General features: G+C 38.4%; 1 protein-coding gene across 1 annotated transcript; it reads right to left on the reverse strand.

Moving 5' to 3' along the window:
- Positions 1-824: 824 nt before the first annotated feature.
- On the reverse strand, positions 825-1,353 carry LOC132041601 (uncharacterized). Its single transcript, XM_059432302.1, has 3 exons — positions 1,148-1,353; positions 944-1,066; positions 825-883 (listed from the first exon to the last, which is right to left on the reverse strand). The coding sequence occupies exons 1-2, from the start codon at positions 1,310-1,312 to the stop codon at positions 959-961; spliced, it is 273 nt and encodes a 90-aa protein (XP_059288285.1). The 5' UTR covers positions 1,313-1,353; the 3' UTR covers positions 825-883; positions 944-958.
- Positions 1,354-16,131: the final 14,778 nt, after the last annotated feature.

Below are 16,131 nucleotides of genomic sequence, written 5' to 3' on the forward strand. Positions count from 1 at the left end.
GAGAAAAGAACCCATTCAACACGAAACCAAGTGTTTTGACGATTTCTGCAGTAGTTGCAATATATATTCTTATCATAAAAGTAGTTGCAATCTAGATTACATGCATCCTTCATTTGTCTTAACATATCCGTGTTGAATAGGTGATATGGGTGTGGGTATCTGCACAGATTCTGTAAAATATATTAAGCATAGTTGTACACCCATATTGATATGATTCTATATACCAGTACATGTATCACCAGTCCCTCATAATTAGTTAAGAAACATTCCAGCGACATATGAATAATTCAGCTGCAAAACCTATGTCCACCTTGAGTTCATTGGTCGATTATTAACTTCCATCACCAGAACAGGATCCGTTCAAATCTACGATCCTATGTCCTCTCTGAGTCCGAAATCGTATATGAGAAAAAGATTGCTTGAATACAATCTAAATGATGGTTTGTAACAAAGGTTGTCTTGTCAACATTGAAAATTGAGTGACAGCAAATATTTGGACAGGGCAATGGGGTTGGCTGGGGAGCTTACCAACTTTTACCAATATGAAAGAAATATAGTAACCACAAAAAGCAACATAGGGAGACTGACTTTAATGGAAGTTTGACTTGTCATCAACACCACTAGTGTCTTCAATATTTTTCAGAAAATGCCAAGAAGTTAGATAATGTTGCCAAAATCTGTTTTCCAAAAACAAGAATCAGATGGTATCAAATGGCATTGCCAACATAAAAATCATGATTGATAGTAAAAAAGTTGCATTCTTATTCCCACAACCGCGGATTACAGCTCTGAAGCAAATTACAACGTGGTAAAAACTATAGACACATGAATTGAAGCAGAAGATGAACACCTTATACTGTACAGATTACAGGACCATTACAACATGAGTTTTTGAAAGCAAACTCTAGATTTACCATAAAAAGGAGAAGCTAAGTTTGATGAGATGGTAATCCTTAGATCAATGGGTGGGGGAAGGAGAAGGAGAAGAAACCAAATGCCTCCAGAGATACTTGCCAGTAGCCATATCCAGGCAGGTCCAAAATCCTTTCCCAATAACGTCGCACAACTGATATGATAACAATTAAAATTGAGGATTTAAAAGCAGCAAAGTGTGAACCCTAATAAGGAAATAGTAGGGGGTACCTACCTGGGAGGAGAGAGGAAGCGAATTTGAGTCTTTAGGTGAATCGCCGTCGTAGTCGTCGTCGTGGTCGGGGTCAACAGCATTAGGCAGGGATTTGAGGTTCCGGAGAACAAAGAATCCGGCCAGAATTGCAGACAGGAAAATCAGAATAATTCTGAGAGGACACATTCTTTTCTTCTCTCTCTACAAGCTAAGCTTCACGTTTTTAGAGAGAGTATTATTAGAGGAAAATGATGAATGAATAAAGAAGAAAGTACACTATGGTCCTTTTTTAAGCAAAGGATAATTCCTACTGCTCCTAGGGGTCGTTTGGGTCGAAGAGAAGTTAAGATGGGATATGTTAGGTTGACATTAATTATATTGGGATTAGTTATGTATTTTGGTAAGGGTGTAAAAAGTAAACCGATAAATCGCACTAAATCGATAAATCGAGTCAAACAGAGAAAAAACTCAACTAGTGGTTTGGTTTGACTTGATTTGGTGTTGGAAAAAAAAAATTCGACCTTAATTGGTTTGATTTGGTTTTAGCTAAGGAAAGTCAAATCGAACCAAATCAACCCGTCATTACATGTATTTAATTTTTAAAGTATTTTATACATAAAAATATTTATTTGTAATGTAATTTATAAATATTTCTTAATTTTTTTTTGTAGTTTTTTGTCTTTTATCATATTATTTCAAGCTTGAACTTAGAATTTTGAATGTCAAATAAGTTTTATATCCCATGGATGTTAGTAACTAAAATAAAGTCCAAACCAAAACTAACTCAACACTAATGCTAACAAAAAAAATTCAATTCTACCACTAGGAATGATAATAATGTTGGATATATATTCTTTAGTTTTGCATAATTCGTTTAGAGAGTGAAAATACATAACTTAATTTTTTTCCTTTGTCATGTAATTAAAACTTATTAGCCGTACTTATTTTAGTGACTTAGTATTTTTAGACTATGGTCGTTTTCTTTATGGCTTATTTATTAGCAATATTATTTTAACCGATTTTATTATCTTTTTTGTTGAATAATTTAATACAATGTCATCACTCATCACACATTTTGTGTTATTTTCTTAAAAAGCACCTTAATTAGATAGTTGTATCTTACTAGAACTAAATAAATATTTGAAGTAAAAGTTATATGTTTTGTATGAAGACTTTTGCGGAAAAAAATCCGAAAAACCCGAGAAAATCAAATAACCCGAGAAAACCCGAGGTTGAAAAACTCAAATTTTATTGGTTTTGTTTGGTGTATAAATTTAAAAACCCGACGCAATTGGTTTGGTTTGGTATTTAAAAAATTCGAACCAATGTACACCCCTATATTATGGTATTATTTATTATTAATTATTTGATTTATTGTATTAAAAGTAACATATATTGCATAATTTCTAAGAAAAAGCTGTTTGTTTATGAAACTATCCTCCACCTTATGTAGTACAAAAAGAGTTTGAGAGATCCTAGGGCTATTTTTGTCATTTTTGTTATTTTATCCTGTGATTGTTATTCCACCCTCTGTCAGAAATAACTTATCCCAGCACTATTTTGAATTCTGGAATAACTTACCCAGGATTAATAACCAAATAAGGGATATAGTAATACTAAATTTTTATTCCAGGATTATTTTTTCTTATCCATAAAACCAAATGACCTCTAGTATTTAATTTCTACAAATTGAAGGCACCATTTTATCCCAGTCACGTTCATGCAACACCCCCCCCCCCCTCCTTTATTCTTTCTTTTTCTTATTTAGGTTGGGGCTGGAGAACTTTTTTTTTTTTTTGTTATAAAATGAAGACTATAAAGTAAATACACTAGAGACAAGTATATATAGAGAGAGTGATATATTATTCAACTTTGAGCGATAAACAAATGAAGCGAATTGACATCCTATTTATAAAGGAAAAGAAAACGGATTGCGGGGCTTTTTCGGGGAAAAGTTCTTGGCAAGTTGCTGTGAGCTACTTGCAAGCTATCTCATTGAGCTACTTGAAAGCTGCCTGCTTGATTGCAAGCTTTGAGAAAAGGCCGCAAGGCTTTTCAAAGAAGGCGGCAAGGCTCTGTGACTCTTGCAAGCTATCTGCTTGAGCTATTTGCAAGCTGCTTGCTTAATTATAAGCTTATTCAATTGACTGTATATTTGAATGGACATCCACAATACGGTGTATTTATAACACTCCCCCTTGAATGTTCATTAATAGATTTGTGTCTCATTAAAACCTTGCTAGGAAAATGTCACGACCCAACCGGAGGGCCATGACGGGCAGCCAGAACTAACCTACCAAGTACCTCTTAATATACTTCTCAAACAAAATCTAGGTGAGCCACTTGGCTAACTCATAATTTACCACGAACTGAAAAGACACAAGTTCCATCGAACACATGCACGCCTATATAAATATCATTAACTATGCCCATATGTACAAGCCGACAATGCTACCAAAATGATATACAACATATAAACCGATAAGGTTATGGGGTATCTAGCTATGTGCATCTGTCTACGAGCCTCTACATGGAGTATGTAATATCATAAAGACAGGACAGGACCCTATCATGCCCAAGTATGTACACAAAAGAATAATACCAACTAAACTGCAGCTCCGAATCAAATGGAGCACTTTTATGGAATCACTGATGAAGCAGCCTAGGGGTCTGATCTGTCTACCTGAGGGCATGAACGCAGCGTCCACAAACAAACGGATGTCAGTACGAACAATGTACTAAGTATTTAAAGCATGAATAGCAACACGATGAAAGCATGAACATAACACAAGATAAAGAGAACAACCTCATAATAACTCTTAAGACGATGGTCATGCATACTTAACCTTTCTTTAAAGGAAACATTCCATACATATACATATAATGATACCATACCCGGCCATATAGGCTCGGTGTCGCCCGTACCCGGCCATAATAAAATTCGGTATTGTCCTTGCCCGGCCATAACAGGGCTCGATGTTATTCGTACCCAACTGTCGTGGTGTGCACAATAGTTATCATACCCGGCCGTATAGACTCGGTGTCGGGAAATAGCTAAATATACATATATGGCATACATGAGAATCCAAGAGAAGCATTACAACTCTTATCGGAGTGACATATGGTCGGTGAGCCTCCGATTACCATTATGGAATCATAGATAGGTTCACAATAAGGAAATCATGCCTTTAGAAAGAAGGGTTAGCCTTAACATACCTTTACGTCTCCTTAATTACTTAACGTTCTCCTCCCGAGCTCGCAAATCTACATTCAAGAGGAATCATGCTAAGGTTAAGTCATGAAAACACTTTTAAGTTCAAACTAGTGTAACTAACGAGCTAGTGAAATTTGGGTAACACTTCCCCTATTTTGTCGACTTCCACCAAATTACAAAACAACTCCCAATAACAATAACAACATAAATAGCTTCCATATTTAGGAAAAATATATGCAATTTGCACCTAAAACAATCCAAAACTTCCTTCCAAATTTCATTCACAACCAACAACTCCAACACCATGTCCCATAACCTTCTCTACCACAATTTCCTTCACCTTTATGACTTATTAATCTCCAAATCAAAGCAACATAACAAAGAAAGAGAGAACATACCTTAATCTTGAAGAACCCTAATTCCCGCAACCATGTTTTTGAACCAAAACCACCATAAAAATTAACTTAGGAGCAAAGATCATCATTACCCATGGACTAGCTTAGGGTTTCAAAGCTTTGACTTTTACTTAAATTTGGCTTAGGAAGTGTATCGATGAGTGGAGAGTGTAGAGAGAACTTGAAGGATGTATAAAGGTATGATTTTTGATGAAAATAAATGATCCAAGTCGTGGGCCTTGTACTTATAGAAGAGAGAAAACTTTCCACCGCCTGCGGTTCGAAGGTCAGGTCGACGGTTCGTCGACTTGCGCCGTCGAACTGCAGCAGCCCCAGAATCTGGCAGAATTTTTTGACGGTTGGGTCGATGGTTCGTCGACCAGTCGAGGATCCGTCGACCTGACCGTCGAGTTGCTCTGCTACAATACTCAGATTTTTCTGGTTTATTTTGCCTACAATCTTCTGATACTTGCGGTACACAACTTAAATTCCCGCATATGTGGAATAATCATGTAGAATCTATTACAACCTTGAAAACAACATCACTTGCTAACTTCACATCAGCTATCTTACGACAAAACTTAGAATGAGAAATACGGGGTATAACAGAAAACACAGTGAGAAAATCCAAGTGAAGCAAAAAGAGTACACATCTAGTAATGCGCACTACAAGATGCCTTATTAAAAAACCTTACCAGGAAAACCCAATGGGACAAAATCTTGGTTAAGGAAAATAGAGTACAGCGCAGAGTTTACTCTCCCTGATGAAGACCACAATTCAGATGTCTAAGTCTTCGCATTCCAATCTTGTTTACCATCTTCTCAAAAGTTGAAGTCGGCAAAGATTTAGTGAACAAATGCGGGATTATCACTTGAGTAATTTGTTGTACATCAATATCACCATTCTTTTGGAGATCGTGTGTGAAAAATAACTTTGGTGAAATGTGTTTCGTTCTGTCTCCCTTTATGAATCCTCTCTTTAATTGGGCTATGCATGCAGCATTGTCTTCCTATAAGACTGTGTGTATTTTGGTATCACACTTCAGGCCACCTTCCTCTGATGAGATATATCACTGATCTCAACCACACACATTCTCTACTTGCTTCATGAATAGCTATTGTCTCAGCATAATTTGAAGAAGTAGCAATAATAGACTGCTTTGTAGATCGCCATGATATAGCAGTACCTCCGCATGTAAACAAATAGCCTGTATGAGATCGAGCTTTATGTGGATCGTATAAATAACTTTGCATACGCATAACCAACAAGATCTGTACTACCTTTGTTAGCATAAAATAGACCTATATCAATAGTACCTTTTAGATGTCGCAATATATGCTTAATTCCATTTCAATGTCTCTGTGTAGGAGAAGAGCTACAAATTAACGCTATATCAGGTCTGTTATACCACGTACTTTATACGCTGAGTTTCATCGTAAGATAGCCGATGAGAAATTAGTAAGTGAGGATGTTTGTTAAGGTTACAAAAGACTCTATTTAATCATTCTGCATATGCGGAAGTTTAAGTTGTGTACAGCAAGTATCGAAAGATTAGAGGCGAAATAAACCAGTAAAATCTGAGTTCTGTAGCAGAGCAATTCAACGGTCAAGTTGACTGGTCGACGGATCGTCGACCTGCTCATCGAAAAGATCTGAGAGATTCAGAGGCTTCCGTAGATCAACGGTGGCGAGTCGATGAATCGTCGACATGTCGACGGGCCGTCGACCTGACCGTCGAACCACAGGTGGTGGAAAATTTTTCTCTCTCCTATAAATAAAAGGCCCAAAAAATTAGAATCCTCTAGACCCTTCAAGTCCTCTCTACACTCTCCACTCATCCACGCACTTTTTAAGCCAAATTCAAGTGAAAAACAAGCTTTAAAACCCTGAGTTAGTCCATGGGTGATGATGATCTTTGGTCTTAATTAAATCTTATGGTGGGTTTGGTTTGAAACAAGGTTGGGAAAGCTAGGGTTCTTCAAGATTGAGGTATGCTCTCTCTTTATTTTTTATATTAAGTTGATTTGGAGATTAATAAGTCATGAAAGTGAGGGAAATTGTGGTAGGAAAGGTTATGGGACATTGTGTTAAATTTTTTTGTCATGAATGAAACTTGGAAAGAAGTTCTGGATTTAGGTGTAAATTTATATATAACCTCCTAATTATGGAGTTGTTGATGTTGTTATTGTTGTTGGGAGTTGAATTGGAAATTGGTGGAAGTTAATAAAATAGGAGAAGTGCTACCCACATCCCGTTAGCCACTAATTACTCTAGTTTGAGCTTATAAGTATTTTCAAGACCTAACTCTAGAACTACTCCTTTTGAATGTAGACTTGCGAACTTGGGAAGAGAACGTTAGGTAGTTATGGAGACGCGAAGGTATGTTAAGGCTAACCCTTTCTTTCTAAAGGCATGATTCTTTTGCTGTAAATCTTCACACCATATCCATAATATCATTGTTCTTAAGATTGCTAGAAGTTTATGATTCTCTTGATTCTTATGATATTACTGATGAGCACTCCTTATGATGGAAATGATGATTTCTTTCCAAATGCATCAAAGACTATAGCTCTTGATATTCTTATGATGATAATGATTCCATTTCTAGAGATCTCAAAGCTTATAGTTTGATGTCATTATGATGTTTTTAAGCTTGTTTCATAATTGTTGATTTTAGTCATTGTTGTTGATCTCACCTTATGATAATTGTTCTTTCAAGGTGAGATGTAGCAATGATGGTGATTCCATATTGATAATCGGAGGTTACCGACCTTACGTCACTCCGATGGAGTTATAGCTTTTATTTGGGCTCTCATGCATGCTATATATATCTATGTATATTCTCACACTGCGCCACGCGATAGTCGGCCGGGCAAGCACGTAGATGTGCATACCACTGCACTGGGCAGATTATCTTTGTTACCCCGGACGCGGGATGATATGATATATGGATTGGGTTGCACGTTCCTCAACAATATTTATACATATGTATATAAGAAAAAAGTTTTTTTAAAAAAGGCTAAACATGCATGACATCCTCTTTAAGTGGCATCCAGATGTACAGGTTATCTCTCTTATCACATGTTATTTTCTATATCTTTATTATGTTGATATTCATGCCTTACATACTCAGTACATTGCTTGTACTGACGTCCTTTTATTTATGGACGCTGCTTTCATGCCCGCATGAAATCTCAAGAACTTTCCCCCCAAGGCATGACAAACCACCCTTGACCAATCCCCAGATCTTCAATGAACCCCTCACAATCATGAGAACAAGGTCTACAAAGACAAGGAAACTTCGGGGTCCTGAAAGAGGAACAGGATAGTGTGAGGGCATCACCTCCCCATCCCTTTCCTGATCCTTACTTCCAGTAAAAAAGGATCAAAGGCCCTAATGTTCACTACCTCCAGTTCATGCCTAAGCTCACTTTTTACTCTCCCAAAGCAACCCCAGCCCCCTTTACCTTATTCCCAAACCCAATGCCAATCACAAAAAAAAACTTATGGACAAGAGTGGTTTGACACTGCCCCCCTTAAACTAAATGTCATTTAAACCCCTAATTGATCATATAAGTTAACAACTTCTAGTCAACTCAGTTTTAGGATCCTAAATATGTAAAGTCAGGTTGAATCCCTTTAGACACTAACATTTGAAAAAGTTGAACACTTAAGTCACTTAAAAGCTTAAGTTCAGATTGAACATCAACCTCCAGGTTCAAAACAATTCCCTTTCCAATTGGTTAATCATTTTCAGACAGTTAAAGGCACATCAGGACTCAAATCATCTTTTTAATCCTCTCAAACTTCTTTTGAAAATTCAGATATGAACCACATTCAAGCAGACTTGGGAAGATTCAGACCCACACAAATGCAAGTAGACCCTAACTCTAAATGCCTTAGAAACTTATCAAAGACTTCTTATAAACATGCCTAGGTTCCTTAAGCTTTGTTTTAACCTGATCATGATCTTTTCTCTTTTTATCCTAATCATAACTTCATATTATCCAACTCACATTAGACAAGTATACAGACCCATAAAAGAACAAATTTAGGCAATTAAAATGTCATAATCTTATTCAAATAAAAGCAACTACCTCAAATGCTTCAATCTGATCATCACAGTACTTCATTGCATTCAAATAGGATCAGTGTTGATTTAGAGTTCACCAGATTACTATCATGAGTCACATTCTTATCATATTTTAAGTATTGAATCAACCAAAACAGGAAACCTCAACATCCCACAGAGCACATGAAGTCTGTTTCAACCATATCTAAACAAACAACATGTTATTTGAAACTCATACACTCAGTCTATATCAACAGCTACTTACTAAGGTCAAACATATACTTTGAGAACAAGGGGAATAATCTCCATATCTAAACAAGCTAGTGAACCTTAACATCACCCAAACAGTCCACTTATTTACTTGAACCAAAGGCAACACAACAACCAACTAACATCAACAAGCTATCATCATATAGATTAACTACTAAGCAGTAAATAAAATAAATAAAGGATAGAATATAACCTTTTAGTGGTGCAGTCTTGGTCAAAAATGAATTTGAAAGCCCTTTTGTGCTTCCAAGACCACACTCAGCCACAAAGACTCAAAACAAAGAAAAAATAAAAAATTTAAACTCAGAAAGACCTCCAACTGGTGAAGCCTTAAAATTTTTACTAATAGAGGCTTGAAATTCGAAGTTTTCAGCCTTCCTCTAAAACTTCTCCAATTTTTAACCTCTGAAACTTTTCAAAACTCTTAACTTAAAAAAAAAAAAAAAAAAAAAAAACTCAGACTTTTTTTTTCTCTCCCGAAAAAAAAGACCTTCCCTCTGTGACAGGGTTGGGGTTCTATTTATAGAACCCCAAAAATTACTCAAGTGGGACAAACATATTCCCCTAAAAATGAACTTTCAAATCAGATCTACGCCTCAAATGACTTCTTCAACATATGAACGGCCAGATCTGAACCTCATTTGGTTCGATCCAGCCTTTTCAAACCCAACCAATGGAAATCAAGCGAGGTACAATAAAAAAACGTGTAAATCACGAAATAATAAAGTAAAATAAAGCAAAAAATATGATTCATTACCATGTTTGGATTAAAAATCGCGAATTCGAGTGAAACTGTTACACCTTGGAAATTTCATGTTAGCGTACAGTGAATAGAATAACAAAGGACATGACGCATACGATGTTTTCATAAGTAAGAAATAGCACTTGATGATCTTAATCGAGATTTTAAAGACATTCGAGGTAGGATAAGAAAGTTGTTAAGGAAAGCAAGGCATGTATTGTGTGTCGGGCAAGATTTACGAGTATCAAGTTAATGATGGCTGAAAGATGCTTTGGAGAAGAGTGATAACGTCCCTTAGATTGGTATTGAGGTGTTAAACAAGTTTCAAGAAGATTCCATAAAGATTGGAGATCAAACGAGTCAACGAGAATGATTTCGGAAGAACTGGGCATTATACGGCCCAACATATGCGGCCGTATGTCTGGCCGTATAATCAGCCCAGAATGACATACCTCTTTGGACCAAATCTACGGCCAGACATACGGTCAGTATAAAATATACGGACCGTATGTTGGTCCGTAGATCATGGTCGGGACAGATTTTAAAATGATATAAGGACCTCTCTCTCATTTTATTTCATTTCATTTCTCTTCTCCACAAGTCAAGAAACCTCTAGAATATTCTTCACTCTTTATCCACAAGAACTCAAAGGAAATTGATGATCACCTTCATCAAAACAACAAAAATCAAGAGTGTGAAACACATTAAAGTTCATCCAAGCCAAGAAATTCCAAGAGAAGTGAACTAGGGTTTTAGTGCAAGAAGAGTATTGCCACTCAAGGCTTATTCCTACACTATCTAAGGTAAGTTTTATGGTATTTTCATGATGTTTGAGGTATTGAAAAGTTGAAACACTTGGATTGTAGAAGAATATAGAAAATGGGTCATAAATGGGGAATAGTGTCATTGTTGAGTAGTAGTTTGGATTGAATCATGGTTGTTGATATGTTGTGATTGTAAGTAGGTTATGAATGACATTTAGAACATGGAATAAGTGTTATATGTGAAAGAATGCGATAGTGAACTATGATTATGATTATGGAGAATTGAAGTGAAATTGTGAAATGTGGATAATGTAGTTGAATTATGATTGTTGCCTATGGTATTGTGATTGTTGTTATGAATGTTGGGAGTTGATATGGAATATGGAGGAAGTTGTATAAACAAAGGAAATGCTGCCCAATTTTCTCTAGCTTTAGTAAGCACGTTCTTGTAATCGTTTAGCTAATGTCAATACGAACTCCCTTGAAGGTAAAGACGTGAGCATTGAAGGAGAACGATCAAGTGATAGAATAGCTAAAGGGAAAGGTATGTGAGGCTAGTCCTTTCTTTCTAAAGCATGAATCCTATGGCATGATTTTTCCTCCTTCTCCATAAATCTCCTATATTCCGAAAAACTAAGAGTCTATGTTCATGAATAGCCATATGAGATAAGAAAGACATTATACGCACGATAATGATGATGATAAGTTTAAGTCTAAAGATTCTAGAGTCCATGATATGATGTTCCTATAAAGCTAATGATGCTATCTATAATCCATTGATATTGTTTATTATATACACTCACCTTATATGCTAATGAATGCTTATAAATGCTCCATAATGGAATCGGGGGTTCACGACCTTATATCACCCCGATAAAGTATAGTTGTCCTTGAGTCTCCATGCATGCATTATGATGAGTATATTATGATGAGTACATTATGATGAGTATGTTATGATTAGTATATGATGATGATATTACACCGCGCCTAGATGGCCGGGAGAGACACATTGCTAAGGCGGGGGCGTATACACCGTGTCTAGATGGCGTGGGCGGACACTACTAGTGGGTGGCATGAGATGGTACCCGGATGCGGGAGGCACAGACGCGAGCTAATGATTATCACACCGTACCTATATGGTCGGGCGACTTATACATATATGCATACATGATATGATGATGATTATGAAGTAAGCCGACATGCATTATTTCTTTTATGATTGACGATCGATTCTGATTGCTCTCATTTGATGCTTCCTACTTCATTGATGTATTATTATTGTTGATGCCTTACATACACAGTACAATGCTCGTACTGTCATCCGTTTTCTTTGGACGCTATGTTTATGCCCACAGGTAGACAAGGAGGAGATTCAGACTCGTAGGAGCCATTAGCTGATTTGAGAGCACTCCTTTGTATCGGAGGTGCCATTGACTATTCTTTTATGTATATCTATATGTTTTGGGAATGACCGGGTCCTGTCCCGTCCATATGTCTAGTACTCTAGTAGAGGCTCGTAGATACGCAGTGTGGGTAATATGGTCTCACAGTTTCTCTTCGTATGTATATATATTATTTTGATAGCCGAAGGGCTTATGTATATAAAGTGTATATGTTTCAAATGAAAATAGCTTTCTCTGATTATAAGCATAAGAAATATGAATGAATGCAGGATGAGTAATAGAGTGAGTGGTGCTCGGTGGTTAGCCCTGGGTACCCGACATGGCCCTAGTCGGGTCGTGACAAAAGTGGTATCAGAGCATTTCAGTCCTAGGAAGTGTCTACGAGCCGTGTCTAGTAGAATCTTATTTATGGTGTGTTGCGCGCCACGCTAATAAACAGGAGGCTAGGGCCTTTAGGAAAAATGACCATCTTTCATCTTATGAGATCGTGCGATAGAGCTGTGTAATAAGATTTTCTCTTCCCTAATAGTGTGCTATGATTTCAGAAATGCCGGCAAAGGGAAAAGCTAAAGCCGCCCAGAAGGGCAAGACTACGATGAAAAAGCAGGTAGAAAGGGAGCCGCCAATAAATGTAGATGAGGGAGAATCACATAATAAGGCTCCATCTAATGCTTCTTCCACCCCGCCTATTATGGAAGAACAAGAAGGGGCTTCAGCTGCAGCTCCTATGCCTCCAGTTCCTCCACCGACTACTTCGAGTCAACAAATGACAAAAGCTATTCATCTACTAACGCAGTTAGTTGCCGCCCAGGCACAGCGGCAGAATGCGGGTTCAAGTGATCAGTCAGCTAGTACCAGAGCCCGTGATTTTATGAGTTTGAATCCTCTGGAGTTTTTCGGGTCAAAGTCGGATGAAGATCCGCAAGGCTTTATTGATGAAATGTTGAGGACATTAAAGATTATTCACGCCTCCGAAACTGAATCTGTGGAGTTGACATCGTATAGACTCCGAGATGTGGCGGTATTATGATATAATAATTGGATATCATCAAGAAAAGAGAATGCGCCTCCTCCGATTTGGCAAGAATTCGTAGATGCTTTCATTCACCATTATTTTCCACCCGAGGACTGCCGAGCTAGAGTAGATAGATTTTTAAATTTGAAGAAAGAAAACATGAGTGCCCGAAAGTATAGCCTTCAATTTAATTCTTTGGCCTGGTATGCCCCGACTATGGTGGCCGACATGGGAGATCGGGTGCATAGATTTGTGAGTGGCTTAGGGCCACATTTGTTCGGGCGCTTGAGCGGCTTCGTTGCAAGATGGGATGGATATTTCCCGCATTCAAGACCATGCCCAGAATTTAGAAGGACAACAACATCCGCAAAGGGGTGATCGTGATATTGATAGAGGGCAAAGTAGGAGGGCCAGATCTATGGGGGCAGGTAGTGATTACGAGAGGGGATCAAGCGGTCATACCCCAGACACTCGGGCCGGTCGGTGACTAGTGCACCTCCGCGATTTGCGGTAGAAGATTTGATCGCTCTTCCGTTCGGGACAAAGTCGAGTTCGAGGGGGCCTCGAGTTCACGGTTGGGGGAGCTGAAGCCGAGAGAGACCCCCGGTACCACGATGCGATCGGTGCGGTAGATTACATTTCGGACGGTGTCGCCGTGGTTTAGATGCTTGCTATGCACAGCGCGGGTTAGGCACATGATGCGAGATTGCCGTCGATGAGCGGGTAGAGTTGGGGTCCGACCCACGGATCGAGCGTCGGTTCTTCTTGGTGCGCCCGATAGGGCACTCCCCAAATCCCGGAGCCGGGGAGGCCGAGGGGGATAGAGGCGAGGGGGATCATACACTTCGGGTGCCACTCCCCGCATGTATGCTTTAGCCGGACGACGGGATCTTGAGTCCTCCCCGGATATTGATTCTGATGCATTGTCCATATTTTCCCATGATGTGTATGCATTGATAGATCCGGGTTCTACCTTATCTTATATTACTCCATATGTTGTGGGTCGTATTGGGGTGAAACCCGAGCCAATTAAACCTTTTGAGGTATCTACTCCGGTTGGTGATCCCGTGATAGCTAAACAAGTGTACGAAAATTGTGTAATTGTGATATGCGACCGCCAGACTAAAGTTGATTTAGTTAAGCTGGAAATGTTAGATTTCGATGTGATTATGGGTATGGATTGGTTGGCCTCATGTTATGCTAATGTTGATTGTCGAATGAAAGTAGTTCGATTTCAATTTCCGGGAGAGCCCGTGCTTGAATGGAAGGGTAATCTAAAGACATCTCGAGGTAGGTTTATTTCCTACCTTAAAGAAAGAAAGATGATAGCTAAGGGCTATATTTATCACTTAGTCCGAGTTCATGATACTAAAACAAAGTCCCCAACTTTCCAATCCGTTCCAGTAGGGAATGAATATTCAGATGTATTTCCCGATCAACTTCCAGACCTTCCTCCGGAAAGAGAAATTGATTTCGCTATTGATGTGTTGCCGGATACCAAGCCTATTTCTATTCCTCACCGAATGGCTCCAAAGCAGTAATTGAAAGAGCTAAAGGCACGGTGATTGAAAGATTTGCTCGAAAAGGGGTTTATTAGACCAGCTTTATCACCGTGGGGAGCACCAGTCCTATTTGTAAGAAAGAAAGATGGCTCCCTACGAATGTGCATCGACTATAGGCAGTTGAATAAGGTGACGATAAAGAACAAATAACCTCTTCCAAGGATTGATGATTTGTTTGATCAATTACAGGGTGCCAAGTGGTTTTCCAAAATAGACTTGAGATCGGGTTATCATCAAGTGAGAGTTAGAGAAAAAGATATTCCCAAGACAGCTTTCAGGACGAGATATGGCCATTATGAATTTCGGGTGATGTCATTTGGGCTAACTAATGCTCTGGCAGTGTTCATGAATTTGATGAATAATGTATTCAGGCCTCTCTTAGATTTATTCATAATAGTATTCATTGATGATATTCTGGTGTACTCTCGCACAGAATCAGAACATGCAGACCATTTACGTATTGTTCTTGGAATTCTTCGCACTCGAGAATTGTATGCAAAATTTTCAAAGTGCGAGTTTTGGCTGAATTAGTGACATTTTTGGGTCATGTTATTGCGGATGATGGCATTCGAGTTGATACTCGAAAAATTGAGGTCGCGAATACTTGGCCAAGGCTACGATGCCTACGAAGTCCGTAGTTTTACGGGGATTGACGGTTACTATAGAAGGTTCATAGAAGGGTTTTCATCTATTTCAGCCCCATTGACGAAGCTAACCCAAAAGTTAGCTAAATTCCAGTAGAATGATGCTTGTGAGAGTAGCTTTCGGGAATTGAAAGATAGATTAACCTCAGCCCTAGTCTTAACACTCCCAGAAGGGCCAGATGGTTATGTTGTATATTGTGATGCTTCCGGTGTTGGGTTAGGGTGTGTATTGATGCAGCATGGCAGAGTTATTGCTTATGCTTTGAGACAGCTGCGGAAACATGAAAAGAATTACCCAACTCATGATCTCGAATTGGCTGCAGTTATTCATGCATTAAAGATGTGGAGACATTACTTGTATGGTGTGCATGTTGATATCTATACAGATCACAAGAGTCTTCAATACATTTTCAAATAGAAGGAGCTGACGATAACGGCGGGCGGTGGTTAGAATTATTAAAAGATTACGATGTGAATATTTTATACCACCCCGGGAAGGCAAATGTAGTAGCTTATGTGCTTAGCCGCCAATCAATCGGCAGCCTATGTGAAGTTCCTTCGGAGAAGAAAGAATTGATTTATGAGCTCCACCTACGTCTAATTGATTCAGGTGGTGCAAGAGTTAGTGTTAATAATCCCACAGTTTAGTCCTTGAACATAGAAGTAAAAGAGCGGCAATATGAAGATCCTCAGTTGAGCCATTATAGAGACACATTTCATGAAAAAGAGAAGTCTCCATTTGAAACTTCTACGGATGGAATTCTTAGATACTGGGGCAGGCTATGTGTTCCGAATGTTGCAGAATTGCATCGTCGAATTCTAGAAGAAGCTCATTGTTCTCGGTATTCTATTCATCCAGGAGCGACAAAGATGTATTATGATCTCAAGTTGATATATCGGTGGGATGGCATGAAGAGAAACAT

Source organism: Lycium ferocissimum, unplaced genomic scaffold, assembly GCF_029784015.1.
Source record: "Lycium ferocissimum isolate CSIRO_LF1 unplaced genomic scaffold, AGI_CSIRO_Lferr_CH_V1 ctg10840, whole genome shotgun sequence".
NCBI classification, from domain to species: Eukaryota; Viridiplantae; Streptophyta; class Magnoliopsida; order Solanales; family Solanaceae; genus Lycium; species Lycium ferocissimum.

Excerpts from the sequence above, each read along its gene's own strand:
- LOC132041601 (XM_059432302.1), bottom strand. The coding sequence starts at position 1,312 with ATGTGTCCTCTCAGAATTATTCTGATTTTCCTGTCTGCAATTCTGGCC. Across the intron at positions 1,067-1,147 it reads CGCTTCCTCTCTCCTCCCAG|TTGTGCGACGTTATTGGGAA; the intron begins GTAGGTACCCCC and ends TTATCATATCAG.